This window comes from Lissotriton vulgaris, chromosome 5 (assembly GCF_964263255.1).
Source record: "Lissotriton vulgaris chromosome 5, aLisVul1.2, whole genome shotgun sequence".
In the NCBI taxonomy this organism is placed as follows: domain Eukaryota; kingdom Metazoa; phylum Chordata; class Amphibia; order Caudata; family Salamandridae; genus Lissotriton; species Lissotriton vulgaris.
Genome location: NC_141693.1, coordinates 1,798,946,181 through 1,798,970,737, shown reverse-complemented (window position 1 = coordinate 1,798,970,737; position 24,557 = coordinate 1,798,946,181). Strand labels below are relative to the sequence as shown.

At 46.7% G+C, this 24,557-nt stretch overlaps 1 protein-coding gene across 1 annotated transcript in view; it reads right to left on the bottom strand.

The window, feature by feature from the left end:
• The window catches only part of P3H4 (prolyl 3-hydroxylase family member 4 (inactive)), a 117,335-nt gene extending 93,689 nt beyond the window's left edge, over positions 1-23,646 (bottom strand). The window contains exon 1 of the mRNA XM_086924159.1: positions 22,629-23,646. Within this exon, the coding sequence (XP_086780285.1) occupies positions 22,629-23,195 (567 nt within the window). The 5' untranslated portion in view covers positions 23,196-23,646. The remainder of the gene's footprint in view (positions 1-22,628) is intronic.
• Between the last annotated feature and the right edge of the window lie 911 nt (positions 23,647-24,557).

Genomic DNA, 24,557 nt, shown 5'->3' with positions numbered 1-24,557 from the left:
CGACCGAATGGGCGCTGCCCGCTACCTCAGCATCTTCGATCTAACGGCAGGATATTGGCAGATCGGCCTCACACCCCGAGCACAAGAACGTTCTGCCTTCTCCACCCCCGATGGCCACTATCACTTCACGGTCATGCCCTTCGGCATGAAAAATGCCCCAGCGACGTTCCAACGGCTCGTCAATCAGGTCCTGGCGGGGCTCGAAGAGTTCAGCGCCGCCTACCTGGACGACATCGCTGTGTACAGCCACCACTGGACCGAGCACCTCCACCACCTCCAAGCAGTGTTGCAAGCCCTTCAGCGAGCTGGCCTCACGATCAAGGCCAGCAAATGTCAAATTGGACAAGGGTCAGTGACCTACCTCGGACACCAAGTGGGAAGCGGTCTAGTGGCCCCTCTTCAACTGAAAATTGCCGCCATCCAGAACTGGCAACCCCCTAACACTCAAACTGAGGTGCGAGCCTTCCTGGGCCTCACGGGCTACTACCGAAGGTTCGTGAAGGACTATGGTACCATCGTGGGGCCTCTCACCGAACTCACGTCGAAAAATCAGCCCAAGAAGGTGAACTGGACCCCAGAGTGTCAAGCGGCCTTCGAACAGCTAAAGGCCGCCATGTGTTCCGCTCCTGTACTCCAGGCCCCAGACTACAGCCGGGAGTTCGTCGTCCAGACGGATGCCTCCGACCAGGGCATTGGGGCGGTCCTGTCCCAGGTGAACACCGAAGGCCTTGATCAACCGGTGGCCTTCATCAGCCGGAGACTCCTACCACGGGAGCAACGCTGGAGCACCATAGAGAGGGAAGCCTTCGCTGTGGTATGGGCCCTCAAGAAGCTCCGACCCTACCTTTTTGGCACCCACTTCCGGGTGCAGACTGACCACCGACCCCTGCAGTGGTTGATGCATATGCGGGGGGAAAACCCAAAACTGCTACGCTGGTCCATCTCCTTGCAAGGTATGGACTTTACCGTTGAACACCGGCCTGGGTCTGACCACGCCAACGCGGATGGCCTGTCCCGGTTTTTCCGCCTCGACGAAGAGAGTCCCCAAGAGGATGGGTAACTCTCCCCGCCTTCAGCTGGGGGGGACGCATGTTGGACAGGCCACATGACGGGCCGCTCTCCCCCGGCTCGACCAAGCCCGAGCCAGTCATACAAGCACCACACACCACCATTGCACGTCCTACGTCCCCTCAGGGACACCTGCCCTCGAGCATGATAACCTCGTGGGTCCGATCCACGACCGACCCACGCGCCCAGCCCGGGCCGCCATCTTGGACACTTCGCCACGAGGCCGCCTGGCCCCCGATCGACCTCAACCCTGGGCCTAGCCCGGCCTCAGACATTCCGGCACCACCCTCCACCCAGGAGGCGAGCGAGCTACTTGGCCAGTCAATGGGAGAAAGAGGTGTCGATGGTTCTCCCCCGGCCAGTGCCGCTCGCCCATCGCCTCCCCGGGCGCTGGCTCCACCCCCCTGCTGGGTGTCTGGACTCCCTCATCCCGGACCTCCCGACCTCCAAGTGCGAGGGTCCGGACATCAAAGCACGCCAGCCCTATAACTGGGGCAGCTCCAGAACAGGAAGGCAGTTGTATCTTGGAGTCGAGAGACGAAAGAAGAACTCATCCTGGACGGACTACTGGCGCTGCCGTAGCTCTGTCCTGTGCACCATCATCCTGCCTGTTGGCGCTGCCACAGCCGTCGTAACCTTCATCCTTCACCGTCGTCCGGATCTGCTGGCGAGGCCGCGGACCGTTGTAACTGTCATCTGCATCGGGACCTGCTTGGCTTCTCCACGGCCCGTCGACCATCCTTCATCCATATCGGGACCTGCTTGGCTTCTCCACGGCCCGCCGACCACCCTTCATCCATCTCGGGACCTGCTTGGCTCCTCCACGGCCCGATCAGCAACCACGCCGAGCTCGAGGATTGAGAGCTATTGAACTCATTGGTAACTAAGACTGTCCCGCTACCCTTTTCCTCAACCAGAGATCAGAACCGAGGGGACCCCTGAGTCCAGACCTCCTTGTATTATATCAACGTAACCTAAGAAGTGCATATAAAGTCTCGTTAACCTTCAATCTTGTGTGGTGTCCGTCTGTGGGGGGGAAGTTACTTATCTGTACAGTCGTTGGAGACGGCTCTCCCTGGAGACCTCTCCCCGTAATCTCGGCCGACCCTCCCGGTCCGTCTAACACTCCCGGTCAACAAGAGAATCACCTTCCGTCTCCTCACCCACGCACACAAAGCCCTACACAGCCAAGGCCCAGGATACCTCAACAGCCGCCTCAACTTCTACGCTCCCAAACGCCAGCTTCGATCGACCAGCCACGCCCTCGCCGCCGTCCCCCGCATCCGAAGAGCCACCACAGGAGGACGGTCCTTCTCCTACCTGGCCGCCAAGACTTGGTACTCCCTACCGACCCACCTCCGCCTGACCCAGGACCACCTCGCCTTCAGGAAGCAACTCAAGACCTGGTTGTTCGAGCAGTAGCAGATCCCCCCCCCCCCCCAGCGCCTTGAGACCCTCTGGGTAAGTAGTGCGCTATATAAATGCAATGATTGATTGATTGATTGACGTCGCGCCAGAGCTGGACAGTTATTTTTTAAATGACCCTCTTCTTTGCAATAGGCACACTGATTCGGGCCGTACGGCAAACGCTGATGGGAAAATTCATTTCCTTGCGCGTTTCTCGAATACTGCTGTGGCTGTTGGTAATTGGGCTGACTAGGAGTGCAAGGCGGATAGGCTTGTTGGAGAAGAACTTTAGTCTTTAAATCTTTAGTCTTTTTGTCTGCCTTATCTAGCTCATCTTTGCGCCTATTTTCGTAGTACTGGGCTGTGGCTAAAATCTGCGCTGACGTGGAAACAGCCCAAGCACTCTCTGAATCTTTCAATTTATTGCACAGTTCAGGAAGCAAATTATGTACAAATTTGTCTACAAACAATCTTTGGCCACCCTCGGTAGCCATATCCTGACCACTATGATCGACGAAAGTCTCTTCAAACCTTGTGAAAAAGTCAGACACATTCTCATCTTTCTTCTGCTTGCAAGCAGACAACTTGTCCCAATTAACACGCAATTCAGGCTTTAAGGTCTTCATATACGTGATAATTCTACCAGGAAGTTCAGCTATTAAAGGCTCAGGTTTAGAACCACCAACTTGTCTAGTATCTGCAGCGGTAATATTAGCCCATGTGTCACCTAGTTCTTGATCATGATCTGCATGACGAATCTTACTCCATAAAGGCTGTGGAACAACATTCCCAAATAACATGTCTACGTCTGCCAAATTCATTATACATGAGCTTGCAGTCTGAGATAACTCCTTATAATACCCTGCAGGATTTTTACGAGGATCAGGTAATGTCTGCTTGAGTGCTAAAACTTCAGATCTTTTCCAGGGGACGTGTACCCATACACGCTGGAAATGCGGTGGAACGGGTGGATGTGCATTCGCATCACCTTCCCTCCAAACTGGAGGAACCTCTCTCATGGGATACTGTCGCGCCTTTTTCCTACATGACACGTCATCTTCATACAATGATCTAGAGACATTTCCCTTACTCCTATAAGATAACAACAAATCTATTGCTTTTTCAACATCGGCACCTACAATCATGCCTTCATAGAACTTAAAACGCATACGGAATAATTCCTTCATTTTGCGTTTTGGATCGTTTGTCTCCAAATCTTCACACAGATATACACACATCTCTTCGAATACATATCTCTGAGTGGGTGCATCCCATTGTCGGAAGACTTCCATAACAGACTGAACGTCATACCTAACAGTGTCAGTAACCCATTTGCGTGCTAACTCATTCAGCACTTCTCTTTCCTCGTAATCAGCCAGTTGACTACGCAACTGTCTACGTCCTGTTTTAGGGGTCGTTGTAGGCGACCCAAAGAAAGGTGAGAACAGACCAGTGACAGTACTTGTCACTCTCTGTCGAACAGAAGGAGAAGCTTGTGAAGAGGCAGATGTGCCAGAGAAGACAGGCTGGTGTAAAGAAGAAGTCGAGGCAATAGCAGAGGAAGTCGTGGCAGTAGCAGAAGTAGTATCAGGATAAACAGTTGGAGCAGTAGGCAAAGTTGTAGAAGAAGTAGATGGAGTATGTAGCAAAGGCGGCGGCCCTGGAGAAGGCTGCGCCGGAGAAGTAGGAACCAGCTGAAGAGGAGCTGGTGCTTGTGCAAGAGCTGCATTTCGTGCACCGGGGCGCGGTATGACAAAGCGCTTCGGGGGTCCAACGATACTCGATGTGTATGGGGGTGGTGAATTCAATAAATGGGACATTAGCGGATCTTTCTCGGATGTTCCCTTTGAATCTTGTCCTTCATGGGGCAACATCGGGTAGCATTTATCTACTGCTAACTTCTTGCTTCTGAGCATTTGTTCACTCTCTTGCTCTTCCTCATTATCCCTGTATGCAATGGCAGCTTGCACCATTGACATACCTCTTTTATTCTTCTTTGCTAATTTTATTTCTTTCTGTTTGGCTTCTTTGCGCCATAAGCGAAAAGAGTCAAACATCGCCGGCCGGGCTTGCTTCTTTAACAATTTGACCTTGAGGTTGTCTAAAATTTCTGCGTCAAAACTACCATATTGGGGCCATTTTAAAACACCATCCTTTCTAGTGTACTTTATCCATACCTCATTATACGTGATAGGGCCTACTCCGCGCTTTATATACAGTTCATATGTTGAAGTTCCAATCGGAGGAACCGGACACGAATCCTCTAATCGGGAGTCCTTACTACAACCAAGACAAAACAAGTTTCCAAGTCTGCTAAGACCAGGCATCTTTGCTCACTAGTCTAGCTTCAAACTTCAAGGGATTATCTAATTACGATTTTCTCGTGAATACACGAATCCCTCGGTTTTGGCGCTTGCAAGTTCCAAACAAGGTGTATCTCAAAGATACCAAAACTAAGAACAAAACTAAGGACTGGGAGATGCTCCACTTATACTTAACTGAAGTATTGATGATCGATGACGTCACTAGAAGACTCGTCTATCGTTTCGCTCTACCAAGGATCACTGGGTCCAAAACAGGGCGATAGTCAGGGCAGCAGTCCTTCGTAGCCGTCGGGACGTGGGGAACCTCGCAGCAAAGACCTTCGGAACCACGTCGACATACAGGGGTCGCTGAAGTGGCTGGCCGTCCTCTGGAATTTTCACACGAAGCTCCTCACGAACATCTGGTTTGGACCGTCACCGCTTGATACCGCCCCGAGTTCGGCGCCAACTGAGGTGCCGGGTTTTTAGGAACCCGGTGGTGCCAGGGGATAACACCCGAAGACCTCTGAGTTCTCCCTGTTCCGGACCACAGAAACCAAGAGTCTTCTAGGTGAAGTCAGAGATCGAGTTTTATTGGCTGCAACCAAGTAACAGTTCTCAGGAGACTGTTCGTTTTTACAGAACCAGCCTTCTCCTTATATACAGAAATAACAGCTGCAGGCAAGAATTCTTGAGTTTACAATACGGTCATAGACATATTTTTACAATAGAGCAAAACGCACAGTCATGTTGCCCAACCTATATTTTAGATGTCCCGTTCGTGACAGATGACCCAGCCAGGCCCAGAACTCCCATCAGATATCGATGATACCCCAATAAAACAGGGCACCTCCTTGTCGTAAAAACTGGTCATAAACAAGGAACATGGACAGGTGTATGTGTATAGAAAACATGGCCTGTATGTAGTGAATGGTTTATGGCATGTTATGCATTGATGCTATCTTATTCAGCCACTGGGCGAGGAGCTGCCTAAACAGGTTTTGGGCTGGGGGCAGTGGAGTCCGTTTGGCCAGGTCATGGGGAAGTCAGCTAAGGTGGACGTGTCCTTTCAGATCAAGCTCGACCTTAATCGATTGACTTATATGAGGGCAAGCCATAAGATGGATGCCGTTCACAAAATGGAGTCCGAGGGTTCAGAACGGAAACCATGATTTTAGGGTGTTAGCATCGCTCAATCACGACGCAAATGCATAGGGATAATGTCCTAATCATTACCGGTCTGCCAATACCAAATTCGTCATGGTACGATGATATTTTGTGACACGAGTGTTGGACCTCGGTACCGGCATTACAGCAGGGTCCAGAATCTCAGAACCACAAAGGCCAACACATTTTCAAATACTTACCTGAACAAAATGGTGACATTATAGAGGTTGTTTTTAAGGAAGCTAAATTGAGGTTACAAACTTGCTTTGCTAAAACTGTTAATACTGTAATGAGTCGTCACAAATTCTATACACAACCGCAGAAACCTGGGGAAACTATCAATGAGTTTGTAGCTTGGTTGTGTGAATTGGCAGCTAAATGTAAGTTTGTCCCCATGACTGAGGAAATGATCAGGGATCAACTCATCATTCAATGTAGTAGCAAGAAGAAACAGGAAAGATCGTGGGCCATGTGCGACCCAACCCTTAAAGATACAATAAAAATAGCCAAGACTGTGGAGGATTTGGAGAGATGCATGAAAGAAATGTAAAAAACAGATTTTAAATCTGATGGTGCTGTAGCTACGTTAGATGATGAAGATGAGGGGAAGTGTGGCTCACTGGTTAGAAGAGGCAGACCCTGAAGCAGAGGTCTGACCCGGGACCAGGGTTCAATTCCCGACGCTGCAGGGTCTTGGGCTCAATGTCCACGGACTCGATAATTCTCACCTCGTGCCTACTCTAATCATGGGTCCCACTCTGCAACTCTGGGCAATAGCAAGCTTAATCTCCACAACAGCCCGAAAGCGCTGGGATGCCTGGCTTCACCTTGGGGGTGCCCAGTAGGGGGCATCTCACAGGGAAAGCCAGGAAGGGTTCCACAGCGGTATACAGCACCAAGATGCCTGTCAGATGATAGTGCGCTTTACAAGTATACACACACATTTGAACTAGTTAATGATGTAAGAAAAAAACTCAATTTAAAAAACATGAGTGCATCCAAATCCACAGGGAAAGGTACTTTGGAGAAATCTTGACCCACTCTGAACTCACAGAAAAGTCAAGTCACCCGGTCCTGTCATCGATGTGGCAGTTTCTCACACTTGGCGCATTCCAAAAACTGCTTTGCCTTTGGAAGAGAGTGTTATAAATGTGAAAGAAAAGGTAATTTCTCACCAGTTTGCAAATCCTCGGGCAAAGGAGTTGCCTTTCTGAAGGAAGGGAGTGACGATACTGACCACAGGGTGTTGATGGTGGAAGATGATGAGAACCAAGCTGAGAAAAGGAAAGTACGACCTAAGGCTGACTTTAAGATTAATAACAAAGTGTCCGAGTTGATGATAGATTCCGGTTCCTTATACACCATTGTTCCCCTGCACATGTTTGATGACTTGTGGTCGAAAGAAAAATTGGAAAATTCAGGTGTAGTCCTGAAAGGGTATCAGGGAGCTTACTTTGGTGTCATGGGGTGCTTCACTGCAGAGATAGTGTTGAAAGGTCGCACGACGAAGGGTAAAGTTTATGTGGAGGTATCTGGACCTCCAATATTAGGGTGATCCCACCAGTATGATCTGCATATCATCATAAATCCCAGAGCCAGAGAACAAGTGATGGTAGTTGAAGAAGTAGTAGTTGAAGAAGAAGAGCTGGATGAGTTAGTTCAGGGGTTTGAAAGTTTGTTTGAGGATCATATCAAATCAAAGACTACCAACATAAGATACTTTTAAAGGAGGATGTCCTTCCTGTAAGGCACTGTCTTAGAAAGGTTCTGCTAGCTACTCATGCTGAAGTCAAGTCAATTCAATTTCAAAGCTTTTATTCGATTTGTGAATACAAATCATACAAGCAAAATTTGAAAAACAATTCATTACATTAAAATTATTATAAAATACAAAAACCATCTTGGAAGATACAAGAGAAATCCGGAATATTTATATGGGCAAGGAGCATATACTGGCAAACACTAGACATCAAATCATGAGTGGAAATGTAAGGGTAAACTAGAAAATGCGGGAAACATACACGTACAGACAAGGATAAATAAATTATCACATAGGATGCTTATCCTGACGACTGTACATTTTAAAATAACAACTGTACAATTTAAAATTACCCAAATCCGGAGGCATGGGACATTATGGATTCCAAAGTAAATTTGCAAAACAAGTAGGTACAGACAGGATGGTGTAAAAATATAACACACTAAACACTACCTGGCAGCTTTGCCATTAAGAATGCTAAATCAGAGGAGCATACATGTACAGACAGGATTAAAAGACTTTATCACACAATGTGCTTTTCCTGGCAGCTGTACTTTTTACGAAAAAACCAAAAATAAAGAGACATTTTGCATGGTTATTAGTCACATGCTATAGAAAAACAGTATGTACAGACAGGAATATATAAAATCATGGCAGTAAAATGCTTTTCCTGGCAGCTGTACATTTCAAAATATAGGTGGCAACAAAAAAACAAATGTCCACATTTTCTAGGGTTGATAGTAACACAAGGGCATTCTTAAAAGACCTTATATTATATTTGATGAAAATAGGTTTTAAGTACCTTAATCTTAAAAAGTGATCAAATTTACAAAATAATAAAAAATGGCAGCAACTCTGGCGTGAAACGTTGTCACAGGGGCAGGGAGTTTCTGATTTAAGTTTCTGTACTGGAAACGCAACAAGGTGATGAACAATGCCCAGCCTGACACGAGTTAAAACAAAATTGGTGAGAAGGACGGCTGACATGCTGAAGTCAAGTCAATCATCAATCAAATGCTCAGAGACAAAATCATCAAACTGATAGAAGCATCCCAATGGATATCGCTGGTTGTGATCACCAAGAAGGCGGATTCTTCTCTTAGGTTTTGTGTGGAATTGCACAGCCTAAACAAAGAGTAGTGATGGACTGTTTTCCACAGCCTAATATCAACAAATTGTTATCTCTGGTATCCGATTGTAGGTTTTTTCCAGAATAGACCTTAGAAGTGCCTACCATCAGGTGAAATTACATCATGACTCAAAGTACTTGACAGCTTTCATTACCACTGAAGGTGTATATCAGTTTAATGGATTACCTTTTGGACTATCATCAGCTGCCAGTGTGCTTTTGAGGCTCATGACAGATGTGTTGGCTGATATCAATAACGTAGTCTTCTTTCAAGACAACCTACTTATTTTTGGCAAGGATGTCTCTGAGCACAACAGGTTTTTGCAGCAGGTACTAAGTTGTCTAGCAGATGCAGGCATGACCCTGCACAAGGACAAATGACAGTTTCTAGTCAGGGAGGTGGAGTATCTAGGCCATTTGATTACTGGGAAAGGTATAAAGCCTAAGTTAAATTTGATCAGCGCAATTGTTAACGCTCAAGTTCCCAGTGACAAAGACTTATTAAGATTGTTCATGGGACTCCTTGAATGTTACTCGAAGTTTGTGAGGGACTTTGCTGAAAAATCCATTCCATTGAGGGACATACTTAAAAACGGAAGAAGTTTGAGTAGAGGAACATCCAACAGATGGTGTGTGAGCAACTCAAAATGGACATTGTAAACGCTAATTTATTGGTTCTTTCTCAGTGTGGTTTAAGAACGTTTCTAGCCGTTGATGCGAGTGTGCATGGTATAGGGGCCGTTTTTTCTCAGGTGCATTGACGTTCTTAGAAAATGGTGGCTTTTGTTTTGCGGTTCTTAACTGATGCGGAGAAAAAATTATTCAATCATTGAGTGCGAAGCGCTAGCAGCAGCATGGGCTACCAACCATTTCCGTGTGTTTTGTGGGTTGGGAATGTTGTTCTGAGAACTGGCCATAAACCACTATTACAAGTGTTAGGACCAAATATATCTACTAGGTGTTCAGGTCATTTAGCTAGGTTGGCTGTGAAGTTACATGAATACGATTACACAATTGAATACCTACTGGATTGGAAGAATTGTGTAGCAGACTGTTTATCTCGTTTGCCCGATAGTACAACTGATGAGTGCACTTTTGAAACAGAAGAAGAATGGGATTGAGAGTCTACACCGGTGTGTTCCCATGAGTGAGTGTCAGGCTGCCATGGAGTCTGATGAGGTCCTTCGGGTGGTAAGAGGGTTACTCAAAGGCGATTTGAGAAGAGAAAGCACCTTACCGCTGGAGTTTAGACTATTTCATAATGTACTGAAAGAACAATCCCTAGTGAAGAATGATCTTATCAGGCATAACAAAAGATTTGTGCCGCCTACAGCTGTGAGGGAAAAACTTGTGCGGCTAGCTCACTAGGGATATTTGGGCCAAACTCTTAACATTAAGGGGGTCATTATGATTGCGGTTTTTCCGCATCCTCAGGGCCGGCGGAAGCCACCGCCGGCCCCGAGGCTGCGGAAAAACCGCAGCGGACTGACCAAAGACCCACCGCCAGATTAGGATGGCTGGTGGGTCCTGGTTTCCGTCCACAGCTTTTCCGCCGCGGTCGGATTACAACCGCGGCGGAAAAGCTCTAATATGGTGACGTGTCTTCCAGACACCGTCCACCATATTAGGATGGCCAGTAAATTATGCTTTACCGCTGCGGGTTTTCCGCCGTGGAAAAGCATACAGAACTTCACTGCGGGGGCCCGTTGCGGGCCCCCTAGGTGAAGGGGGGTGGGGGGTGCACATGGGGGGTACCTATGGTACACCCCTGCATTTGCATGCAGAAAGCGGCAGGCACCGGGCGGTGCCTGCCTCTTTCTGCATGCAAATGCAATGCGTGCATTTTTAACATTGCCGCTGGTGCAGCTTGAAGCTGCACCCGCCGCAATGTTAAAAATAGAGGATGTGACCGCCAGGGTGGCGGTCACATCCTAATTGCACAGGAGGGAACTTCGCATGCCATGCGGAGGTTCCCTCCTGCTCTGGGGTCGCGGACGGACGCAAGTCCGTCCGCGATCCTAATCGACCCCTAAGTGACTCAAGAATCAATTGTGGTGGCCTTGGATGGATGCTCAGACCAAGGCGTGGGTGGAGAGATGCGAGACATGCATGAACTCAGTAAAAAAATGGCTTGGGGTTGACTGAGCACAATCAGCTTGTAAATGAGGGTGAGTGTGTGTGAGAAAAACTGTGCTTGGATTTCATTGGCCCATTTGTCTCCCATCCAGAACATGAAAGGTAGCAGCAGTTTTAGTGGATGTTAGATCGTGGTGGCCAAAGGTTGTTTTCTTGAGGTCTATTAACAGTAGGGCGACCTTTTCTGTGTTGGGGGAAATATTCAGCAGGGAAGGCATACCCTCGAGCGTAATCACGGATAATGGTACAAAGTTGACCTCCACAGAGAAGAGATGCAAAGTTTTTTTTAATGGTTTGAGCATTAAACATATATGCACCTCACAGTATAACCCACAGATCAATGGTCAAGTCGATTAGTCAAAGGAACGATGGAACTGGCGGTTAGAGCAGGCATTGATATGTAGAAAGCCATCAAGGACATGCTGTTGGCATACTGTACCACAGTAAATTCTGGGACGGGAAAGACACCCTTTGAACTTATGAGGGGCAGGAAACCTGGTACCAAATTAGTCCCATCATGGATGCGTGAGTGTGATGCTAAGGCCAACAAAAATCTCAAAACCTCTTTCAAAGGTCCAGGTTTAATTAGTGTTGACGATTGGGTAAAAGTAAAACCGGGTGGAGTCAGTGGAGGTTTATCCAAATTTCATGGCCCATAGAGAGTAAAGGAGGTGGGTGGCAATTGGGTCAGACTGGAAAAAACGACAAACTTGGAATTTCTGAAGAGTAGCTTTGTTTAGAAAGAAAGAGCAAGGTTTTGTTGTTGTTCCCATGTGTGAGGAGCAAGGTGGTAGTCCTGGCTGGTCCCTCATAGATGACAATAAGTTTGTGAGACCTCAAGACATAGACACCATGCAGGAGTGAGTGGTGACGATTATAGCATGTGTGGTGTGCAGGTGAGTAGACGTCCCCGCCTGGTTGGATGATTATGTTCTCGTTAGTTTTTCCCTCTAGTGTTTAGTCCACCCTAGTGGGATAATTACGGTATGTGTTGTGTGTTTGCTGTATTGTGTCTTCCTTTATCTTGCCCTCTATTTCCCCAGTTGTCGGTTTCCTTTCCTGCACATTTTGTATTTGTGGTACCTGTGCGTTGTTCATTAGTGTTTCTTGTTCCTGTTGATCGCATGGAACTACGTTGATGTCACGCTGCCTGGAGCGATGACATCATAGAATTCCATGTCGGATGTGGGGGGCGGTTTGTGACTGACCGATATGGGCAGGTTGCTATGAATAAAACTTGAAAATCTTTCTTACCTTACAGCGGAGTGTCCTCATTATTACCACAGACTCCAATAGAACGGCTTGAGGTGTGTGTTTTGTGTGAAAAGTAGATTGGAAAAACCACTGGATACACAAAGAAAAACCTTAGAAGAATAAGTTTATTTATATATGAGGATGGATTGTTTCACAACATATCGAAAAGCAAGTGCGATCATGTGTTCTGAAGGGATCTCTTTTAGAAAAATCTGAGGGACCCTGAACAGCTATTTTCAGTCAGTGAAACCACTGCCTCTCCTTCTACACTTCCACCAGACATCTCTGCTCTGCCCTTATGGCCCTGGCCACTGTCACACGAATCCGCAAGACCACGGCTGGAGGAAGATCCTTCTTTTTACCTTGCTGCAACCACCTGGAACTCACTGCCTCTGCACCTCAGGCAATCACCATCGGTGCCACAATTCAGGAAGGACCTCAAGACCTGGCTCTTCGACTGAACCTCAGACCCACCCCCGTCCTCCACCCCAGCACATTGTGACCCTCCCGGGTCAGTAGTCGTGCTTTATAAGACACTGATTGAGGATGACCCCCAACTAGGCAAATGATTCCCATTTAGAGTCAATGTTTCTTGGTGCACCATGTGTGGACACCCTGAAAATCGTTTTCATTTCATAACTCAAAGTCCGGCTTTGTTTGTTATAGGAGCAAGTATTTTTATTCTTTACCTAGCTTTAAAATGTTTCGTGATTTGTCTTCATTACATTTTAATGTACTGGATTTATTGGACTGGACCGTGGTTTGCATTGTGTTGTCCAATTCGGACACCCTGATTGCACCTGAAAAGAAGACTCTGCCAGATAAAAGTGAGGTTTTGGGGCACCTAAGCTTGTCTTATATGCACAGAGAACGACATTTGCAATTTGATTCAATGCACTCAACGTGTATGCATTTTTGGAGCATAAAGAGCATTTACGACAATGAAAAGTCTATTAGTATGAGGTTTTTCTCCCCAATGGTCTCTGAAAATGCAACAACACCCTCAAACGTGTAAGCCTGTGGCAATCACCAAAATGTGTGATATTTATTGCCCTGGAAACGTACACAAAACTGTTCTTCTTAAAGGCAGACGTGTCCTATTTTGTTTTACTTGCATCCGCTATTTCGAAAAGAGTAGGGCTTCGGAAGTTGAAATTAAAAGGACACATTTCCGATTGATTGATTTATTTTGAAGGCCCAAAAAACTGTATATCAAGAAATGTGGAGTACTCTTGTGGGGGTATATCTGCAGCATTGTGAATGGAGGCCCCTTTCACTATACACACCTGGTTTGGGAGAGAGTCCTGGGTTGTGGCCCATCCATACACCTACGCACCCTCTCTCTGAGAGTCTCTCTACTTCAGTACACCTCAGTTTCCCAGCAACAGAAGCGGTCTGTCCCCTTTAACACTGAAGTGCGCGTGCACTGCGACCCCCATCATCAGGGGCTTTTATGTACGGATATGCCTAGTTACTAATTTATTCCAACTCAAAGCGAACAGCAGCATGGGGGGAAATGCCACCCGGTTAACACAACAGCAAAAGGCAGAAGACATCACCTGCAATTAAACGGGTCTGTGGGCCTCGGCCTGCATGAAGAAGAGCAGCAAAGACACATTCCGTTTATAATATATTCCAGATGAACAGATAAAAAAAAAGGAACTCCAGTGGAGTGAAGCGGTATATGGAAGAGAAATTGGATTTCTTTTCTCCGTCTGAACAGGTTTGACTGACAGAAACGTGCAGGTTGCGGTCTCTTTCTGTTCTCTCCGTGTTTAAAGCCGTGAGGTCCTTCGCTGTGGGACGTGGCATTTCTCCCCCCTCCACAGCTCTGGCCTGGGGGAGGGGGTGAACAGCAGCGGAGGCAAGCTCTGCTCTTCGGCTCCTGTCTGCAGGGGAGGGAGGGGGTTAGGTGTGCACCGCGCATCCCCAGACACTGCGATGCGCCCCCCGTAGGTCTGAGCTGCTGCCCTTTGACCTCCGGATTCCAGAGAAGGGGGCAATGCAGAAAGGAGGGAGGGGGAGAAACAGACGCTACAAGAACACTGCTAAACTGTACAGCCAACTAAGTGTTAAAAGACAAGAAAGTTGGAGGCTGGGGGGCGGAGTGCGGTTATAAATGTGACGTCCATATGGACTAGTATATCTTAGTATGAAAACCGCCAGTTAGGGTCAACATTCGGAGAAGGGTTTGTTGTAGGAAATTTATTTCACAGTTTTCAGTGTTTTTTAGCTCACCTAAAGTCTCACACATCGGCTCTAGTATCAGTCAAATGTAAGAATCAACATATATTAACAACTTGCGTTACAAATATAATGCATGTTTATGATTCGGTCATCTCCTTCCCTTCACGCGCCTAGCGCCACTCTCAATGAAGGCATCCAGGCGCCTGTGTGAGAGATATAACAGCGAGTGAATTCCATGTCCCACATAATGTGAAATGTGTGTAAAAGAAAGAAAGGACACGTGGACACAGTGGGCGTGGCTGGCCTAAAAAACATGGCCCCGAGACATGCAGACAGGCAGCTGACGCTTACAAAAGCCCCCTTGTATTCTCACTGTGAAACCCTACACTCTGAGCATAGCCCACACACCTACCGCAGGTGGGAGCTGCAGGGTTTATTTGCCGTCGGAAAACAGCCTTTGGGAGACACAAAACGCAATCAATTAAACTAAACTGGACATTGTAAGATTTTTAAATGTGGTATCATTGTCAAATAATATTCATAACTCAGGAAATAATGACGCAACGTATTCTCTTTTGATACAAAGGTGAAATAAAATAAAGTGAGATGGAGGGGCTCATCATATTATTGGTTGAAGAGACGCTATTTTAACTTTTTTTTATAGTATTGACTCCGGAAATTGAAGTTAAATAGCACTTACTACCATTGACGAGGCAATGCACCACTTTGCAGCGAGTAGCGCACTGCTCCAGAACCCAAGTTTAGAGTTAAATAGTAGCAAATTGTTTATTTTTTCCTAATGTGCATTAGTAGTGGTCAATTTGTGTTCTCGTGGGTTGACGCCATGTGTGCGTCTGATCACTTGAACAACCCAGAAGAAAAAGTGCTTGAATCTTTCTGAACAGGGCGTCGTGGCTATGCAAGGGTCCTTTCTCAAACAGTTCGATTTAGATAAAATGTACACATCACTCCACCCAGCACCATCGCGACAACCAGCCGCGTTACCTAGAAAGCCATCAAACCGGCACCGCACCTGTCTCTTGTGCCCTCACTAGTACATGCAGTAGACCTTTGTACTCTCTACCATTCCTATGTGACTCTTAGAGTATATCCATTCGAATCCCTTCCCCATGTATATAGAGATATCTCTTATCACTAGTATATGCAGTAGACCTTTGTACTCTCTACGATTCCTATGTGACTCTTAGAGTATATCCATTCGTATCCCTTCCCTATGTATATAGAGATAACTCTAATCACTAGTATATGCAGTAGACCTTTGTACTCTCTACCATTCCTATGTGTCTCCTAGAGTATATCCATTCGTATCCCTTCCCTATGTATATAGAGATAACTCTAATCACTAGTATATGCAGTAGACCTTTGTACTCTCTACCATTCCTATGTGACTCTTAGAGTATATCCATTCGTATCCCTTCCCTATGTATATAGATGTAACTCTAATCACTAGTATATGCAGTAGACCTTTGTACTCTCTACCATTCCTATGTGACTCTTAGAGTATATCCATTCGTATACCTTCCCTATGTATATAGAGATAACTCTAATCACTAGTATATGCAGTAGACCTTTGGACTATCTACCATTCCTATGTGACTCCTAGAGTATATCCATTCGTATCCCTTCCCTATGTATATAGATGTAACTCTAATCACTAGTATATGCAGTAGACCTTTGTACTCTCTACGATTCCTATGTGACTCTTAGAGTATATCCATTCGTATCCCTTCCCTATGTATATAGAGATAACTCTAATCACTAGTATATGCAGTAGACCTTTGTACTCTCTACCATTCTATGTGTCTCCTAGAGTATATCCATTTGTATCCCTTCCCTATGTATATAGAGATAACTCTAATCACTAGTATATGCAGTAGACCTTTGTACTCTCTACCATTCCTATGTGTCTCCTAGAGTATATCCATTCGTATCCCTTCCCTATATATATAGAGATAACTCTAATCACTAGTATATGTGGTTGACCTTTGTACTCTCTACCATTCCTATGTGTCTCCTAGAGTATATCCATTTGTATCCCTTCCCTATGTATATAGAGATAACTCTAATCACTAGTATATGCAGTAGACCTTTGTACTCTCTACCATTCCTATGTGACTCCTAGAGTATATCAATTCGTATCTCTTCCTTGAGTGACTTTACTATTTATACATTTGCCATTTTTCTTTCTGTTTGTATCTTTTATGTAACGCATGTAATCCTTAGTCCTTATGTTTTGCAACTGGTTCTTATGTAAAGCGCTCTGACACCTTTGGGTAAAGTTTGCGCTATATAAAATCGCATTACATAAATAAAAATAAATAAAAAATATCAAGCAGGACGGCCCCACCACTTCTCCAGGCTTCAAAGAGCACTACATCATGAAGAGGAAGCTAAGCACTTTCGGAACCAGCTGCTCCTCCAAGCACGTGTTCACTTTACCTTTGACACTACAGAAAATTCTGCTTCCTATCAGCTAGACTTGCGCTATACAAATATAAGATACGCATATAAAATTAGAGGATACTTGGTTTCCAGATTCTCACAGCTTAAATAGATATGTTGATGTTCCCATGATCACACTGTGGGTTCACATGGGGTGAGCCAGGATCTGAACTTGTGTCTGCAGGTTACTGACACTACGAGCAAGAGTTACTGAGGGTTTGCGCCATGGCAAAGTCATGCACACCAGCGATGTTCTTGCAAGGTTGTTTACTTTCTAGCGCAAAGTTATTTTGTGCTGGACTGTGCCCTTTTGTCGTTGCAAATAGAGCTTTGTGCTGCTGTGCACCACTTTGTATCAAGTGGTGGTGGGGCTTTAGTTACACGTGTAAGTGCAAGCTCTCCTACTTTTGCCACATATTTTTTTCGACTAAAACAGCCAGACAAGGCTTTGCATAAAAATGATACCTCCTGGAAGTAGGAACAGATGAGATTTTTTTTTATTTCTACAAACGTTACTGCATGTGTGCCACACTGTACTCAGTGCTTAATTGGCAAAAAGAACAAAAAGTGAAGTGCCAGGACACTCGTTAGGAGGCCACGGCATCTTGCACCCCTCTCTGCCGGTGCCAGCGATGCCAATGACAGTACCTGTGTGTAAATATGACAATTCTGACTATTTGCATGACCCAAACCGTTAAGAATGGTAGGGTGGCAGGTATTAGTTGTTTTTAGTGTATATTAAATTAATAAACATCTGTTCTGCTCATCTCTAAATTACACAAACAGTGCCACCATGTGGCAGCTGTCATAAGTTCAAGTGATGAAAATTAAGTGCTGGTGCAGAGCACTGGAAACCACTGGCTCAAATTAAACACTGACTGTACTACACACATACAATCAGTGGAATGTTTAGAAATTTGTCTAGGTGTAGGATTTTGTACTGGAAGGATACGCTTCTAGTACTAATCCTATACTAGACGGCGCGCACAGACCTCTGCACTGGTGCAAAGGATGCGGTTGTGCTATGCAATGTGTTTGGGCACCAATGTAAGGGTAGTGAGCAGCAGCAGGCCATGATTAATACATATGAGGTTGCTTTTATTTCATCCCCTTGCTGTGTTGCGCTACAAAATAATCAACCTGACCCTACATAAATGAAAACAAGACACCAGGGTTGCAGTACGCAGATAAAGGCCCTGAACTGCCTCAGCTGGACTCCTTCCAAATACCATGGGAGCCGCAGGGTCTTCCATCACATTGTTCAATATTACGGAATATAGCTAAGTACCAGCCAGTACAGCAAACCAGGCACAGTGGCAACATAAACCACATTCAGAGAGTGCATTAGCCACATTTACCCCTGAAGGTACTTCAGCTAGGCCAGTATAAAAAATAGGCAATGCATGTGCTAAATAAATAAAATCTCGCTTCTTCAACCATTGTACCAAACAATGACATACACCACAAGTCCACACACTAAGGCAAGTGAAACAATGGGGCAAGAAGAGCCACGGCAAAGTGGCATTCACCCTAAACATTACACAAGATGTCACAGGGTGCCTTCAAGTTTCTCAGGTCCATGTGCAAATAGCTCATCCAGTTCAGTTTTTTTTTAGGTCGAGTCTAGGCAGCACGCATGCACTGTCTGCAAGACCTGCAGTAAGCAGTATACGGAAAGCAATCCCGCCTGTGCTTGCCATTGATTAACTCCTTCTTTCCTGGCTCTCCTAATACATCACTTCCGTTTTATCGCAAGGAGTACTGGCAAACTACTGTTTTGTTACGCTGTGTTTCGTTTAGGGGCTACTTTTAATTATGTGCTACTGATAGTCTATCACCACAGCGCCTAGCACGGTGCCCGGTTTAATTTTTTTTATCACCATGGCACCCACTTCACGGGCCACCATGCACATAACTTAAGTATGCACAGGTGCTGCGCTTTATATTTTAGCACAGCACCGTGCATTATGCTTTAGCACAGCACCCGCTTTTATATTTACAACACGGGTGCCACACTTTATATTTAGGCATGGTGCCCGCTTTTATGTTTAAAAAAGGCAATAGCTTTAAGTCTCTGAAATGCAAGACCTATTGCATTGCAAATGCTTATTCTTTCAGGGATTTGTAGTCCTGGTTTTATATTTGGACAAACAAGGCTATAAAATCCTAAATGCAAAGAAATAGCACCTGGATTGGATATTCTACTCACATATGACCCGGGAACATAGGGTTCTGGATACTCTGAAGCATATCTCCCCACATCAGGGCATGGGCAAGCTGGGCCCAGACCCGGGGTGCCAGTTTTCAGAGGGGCGCAGCAGTTTCAGTGCTCACGCGCCTTACAAAATAGCAAGCATTATCAAATCCAATAGACGGAGCTTGCAAACTTGAGTTACAAGCCACACCAGTTGGCTTTGTCACTGTGAGTTATGAGAGGCCCAGCATCAGTATGACAAGGGCCAACAGATGCACTTAATATGAGAAGTAGCATGGCGGGGAGCTTAATAAGGGTCACTGGTTGCCCTGAAAAGCAGCACGGTCTTGGCGGCAAGATGGGATGGATCCAACAGGTACATCTAAAGATAGATGGGGATTTCAGGTTCCGAGAGATCCAGGGCTTGAAGCATGGGCTTCTTGGAGAGAAGATATCAATCCGCAGCCCCGCAGCAGGATGAAAGGGAGCAGCCAGACATGACCAAAAGCAGCATCATCCCAGGGGCATGTTGAGAGAGAGAGCAGCTGAGATGCTGAAAAGTAGATAAAAGACAAGTCTTGCATTTGGGTAGCCATCTTGGTGTCAGGCCACCCTAATGTAAGAGAAATGTGGTGGCCATCTTTTATTTATTTAATTTTATTTATGCGATTTTATATAGTGCGGACTTTACCCGAAGGTGTCAGAGCGCTTCACAATAGGAACAGCAATGATACATGAGGAGAAAAATAACAAGTGAACAAATTACAAAAGCAAACGTTACGTTACATGAATCAAAAGTGACAATAGTGAGAAAACCAAAATACATGAGGTAGCAATCGGTACATTACAGGAGGAAAAAGTGATATGTGTGCAGGTTACAAAAGCGTACAAAGTACAAGTAGAGGTATGATACTGCAATAAATGGCAGACACTCCAGCACAAGAACAAGCGATACGTTGGCAATGGTGGCACTTGGGCAAGTATCTAAATCAAACAAAAGTGAGAGGTAGCATACAGTATGATACAAGAGAAAAGTTCAGTGTGCAAGTTACAAAAGGGTACCATATACAGGTACAAGGATAATACTGCAATAAATGGTAAACACTCAAACTGCCAGAACACACTGGGAAGGCACTTCAATAGTCAAGGACAATAGAATTTGCAATAATGTGAGGCCTTCCTTCAGGTGATAGAGAGGGTGTGAATTAGATGTGGAGGTGTCTTTGGAGGAGGAGAGCTTTGAAGTCCATTTTGAAGGCCTGGGAGGAGGAGTTGATCCCGAGCTGAGGCGGAAGTGAGTTCCAGATTCTCACTGCGCTGCCTGAAAAGGATTGAGCCATCGATCTTTCCTTCTTGAAAGTGGGGGTTCAAGCTGTAGATTTTCCGCATTACGAGATGGTCTAGAGCCTCCAGACAGTTTCAGTTTATTCGACAGGTAGAGAGGAGAGGAGGAGTGCAAGGCTTTGTGGGTGATACAGGCAGTCTTGTAGATAGCTCTAGCCTCGATTGGAAGCCTGCGAAGGGTGGATAACAACGGTGTGATGTGGTCGCTTCTTTTTGCCCCACAAGTGAAAGGGGCTGCTGAGTGGAGGACAGATTTAAGGGGGGACAGGCGGGATTTGGGGAGGCCAGTAAGAAGAGAATTGCAGTAGTCCAGTCTGGAGAGGACCAGCGATTGCACCAGTGTTTTGAGGTCTTGTTCAGGGAAAAAGCGACAAATTCCCCAAAGAAGGCGCAGTTGGTATTGTGCAGATTTTGCAATGGAATTGATGTGGGGGATTAGATTGAGTTTGTTAATGAGTATGACACCAAGGGATTTTGCGCTGTCGACAATGATGGGTTTATGTTCAGCAGATTCATCTGATCCATCCATGATTTAACCGGGGGAGGAGAAAGTGAGGAAGAGAGGAGGAGGAATTCAGTTTTGGAGGGATTCAGAATCAGTTGATGAGTTGACATCCAGTTTTGAATGGAGTCGAGAGCCGAGCTTAGGATGGCGAGATCATGAGTGGAGGCAACCTTGAGGTAGATTTGAGTGTCATCCGCTTAGAGATGATAGTGGATCCCGGATTTACTTAGGAGATTTCCCAGTGGTTCTAGGTAGAGATTGAACAATGTGGGTGCAAGAATAGAGCCTTGAGGAACACCTTGACCTACCGCCAAAGGAGATGAAAGACTGTTCGCTATTTTGAGCATTTGGGATCTATCAGAGAGGAAGGAAGCAAACCATTTGAGCACAGTGCCCTCCATGCCCATTCTCTGTTGCAGAGTGTTGAGGAGAGTGTCGTGATTGACAGTGTCAAAGGCTGCAGAAAGGTCGAGGAGAATTAGAAGACAGGACCCCCCCACCCCGAGTCGAGTATCCTCAGCGCGTCATCGACCACTTGCAATAGGGCTGTTTCAGTGCTGCAGTTTTGGATGAAGCCGGACTGACAATTGTCAAGAAGATCATTGTCCTTGATATGACGAGAGAGTTGTTTCGCTCCACAAATCTTTCTGTGATCTTCGCAAGAAAGGGTAGATTAGTGATGGGGGGAAGTTGTTGAGGTCTTTAGCATCAGCAGTGGGTTTTTTAAGCAGAGGGGTGACATGTCCAGTTTTGAAGGAGATAGGAAGGGAGCCTTGACAGAGGGAGAGGTTGACCAGAGTGGTCCAATAGGAAAGAGAATGGGAATAGAAGTCAATGGCAATGGCACTTGGGATGAGGTCAAGAGAGTGGTTGTAGGGCTTTGTTTCGAGGATGCACTTGAGGAGGACATCTTCATAGATGGGGTAAAAGTTCTGCCAAATAGCTAAGGATTTGCGCTGACAAAGGCAATCAATGTGTTGCAGTAAAAATAATAAAGTGTGTCTCCATAACCTGCACATAACGGATAATGAAATGCATGTATGACGATTAAGTGTACCTTGAAGATGCGAAATAGTTCCTCATGCACTGCAATTAAAAGATGGAAGATCCAAACAGCCAATGGTATGAGGTGATAGAGCTTTACTAATTTTGGGGGAGAGCCTAAACCATTCTATATATACAATAAAGTATTCTTAACAACAGGTGTTGTAGACAACTAAAGCTGTCTTTAGTAAGCCTTAAAAACATAACACATATGAAGCGCTTGTCATATACTAATGAGATAGCTTTATAATGCTTACAAAGCACATGTTAGCTTAAGGCTCCTAAACTGACTTTAATACATTTACATGGCAAAATGGAGTGCTAACTAAAGTACACATAAATGTGTGGCACTCCAAATGGTATTCATTCGTTTCTAAAGTGTTTAAGGGACGTTCACATCGAGTTTGTACAGCCCATAAAAGAACATACAAAGTTCCCAACACTTAGAAATTCTACGCAGCACCCATAAATAGTGCATATACATCAAGGTGCCAATACAGAATTTCCAAAGTCCCTTGGCACTTAGGAGCCCAGGTAAAATTTAGAAACGTCCTATGAGGAACATGGAGCATTTTTGCGAGTAGTGCTCAAAAGAGCTACATATAATGTGTGCTACTCCAGTAGCGCTTAGAAGTGCCTCCGTAGCGCCTAGAATCCCGCGAACTCACCTTGAAGAGCGCATAGTGCAAGTACTGGTAGGGCTCCCTCCGCTGGAAGTCCCGCAGCGTGTCCCGGCCGGGGTAGGGCACCTGGAAGGCGGGCAGGCCCTTCTTGCACTTCCTCAGGCAGACGGCGGTGTGCAGCAGGCGGCGGAAGAGCAGCAGCTCCCGGTGCCAGCCCTCCAGGGGCTCGGTGGTCTCCCAGCGCCAGCGGGCACCCTCCTCGGGCTCGGGGGTGCCCGCCGGCCCCTGCAGGCCGCACTCCCGGCCGCAGGCGGCCTCGCTGTCCCGCAGGAGGCGGTGCAGGCGCAGGCTGTGCTCCAGGAGCCGCACCGCCTCGCGCCAGCTCTCGCCCTCGTAGTGCTCCAGCGCCAGGCTGTAGGTGGCCGTCAGGGGCGCCAGGTCCGCCCGGGGGAAGCCCCGGAAGCTGTACTTCTCGTACTGAGCCCGGGAGCAGGGGGGCGCCAGCAGGAGCAGGAGACCCCAGAGCATGGCATTGGCTAGGCTGGCTCTGCGGGAGGAATGGAGCCGGCTGTGGGGGTCCATGGCAGCTCGCGGTGGGGGCAGCACCCTCATGAACCTAGGGTGCCCTGTGCAGCCCCCAGGGGCTCGGACAGCAGCTGCCCCTAGGGCCCGCCCACTGCCCCCTGAAGCTGGCCCCTAACTCCAGACCCCCTGGTGCTCCTCTTACCCCAGTCACTTCCTCTGCTCCTTCTGACCCCGGCGCCTGTTGCCCCGGCCCTGCTGCCTTCTGCCCCTTCTGTCACTTTTGATGCACCAGACGCCCTGCTGTTTCTGCCCTGATGCGGAGCTTGCTGTCACTCATAATGCCCTGGGTGCCCTTGCCCCCCTGCTGCGTCTGCCTCGATGTAGCTGTACTGCCCCTGCTGCCACTTCTCGTGCTGCTGCTGCCCCCGATCCCCTGCTGCCGCCCTTCTGCTGCGCCCTGTCCTGCCCCCTGTCTTCCCTCTATTGCCCCCTGTCTCGAGCTCACGCTATGCCCTGCACGTAGCACCCGGCTCAAAAATTCCGTTCATTGAAAGTCGTGAAAAAAAAGTTTTCAGGGCACATCTGGAACTTTTTTTCCCTTTTCCCAAATTTGGTAAAAGGTGGGAGGGAGGATGAGCAGGGGATTCTGCAGGGTCTTAGCGCTCCGAGAAACTCAAGAAAGCTGTCGTGAGACGAGTCCACTGAGTAAATGTCGTCAATGCGCCATCAAAATACACCTGTCCAGTTAGAGGTGGGCGAGCCTCCAAACTAACAGAGCCGAGCCCAGGGCCGGCTTTGGCTCTAAACGCACGTGCTCAAGCCGAGCTTTGAAAATAATTGGCATGTAATTCATGCAACAAACATGTAGGAGTCTCATAAGGTGTCTTCAAAATCAAAAAAATATATTTCTTTAACACACAGAAGCATTTCACCTTAGTACGTCAGATTATATCACTCACTGCGCTATGAAATATTTATAAAACGTGACAGCTTGTAAAAATGCACAAAGAAACTTCACTCTCCCCATATCCTGGTGCTATTGGTGAACTAAGAGAAAAGGCAGTTGTGTGCAGGGCCGGCTTTAGCGCTGGTGGCGCCCGCTGCAGCAGTCTTTTTTTGGTGCCCCTTCGCCCCCCTTGACGTCCTTGGATTTCCTCACACACTTGGTAAAAGAGCCCCTCATCCTCCACATAGCCATTCTATCAAATACATTTTGGGCAGATTTACAAGCAGATTGCAACACATTTTTGCCGCCTTTGCGTCACTTCTGTGACGCAGCGGCGGCGTAAACTGTGCGGCATGTTGCGCCGTATTAACAATGTGACGCATCTGGGGAGATGCGTCACGTTGTAAAACCCTGCGCCACATTAATCCTGCGTCAGGTTTAATGTATGGAGGGGGGATGTTCGGTCGGAAAAAGCCTTGGAAAAGTGACGCAGTGAAATCTAC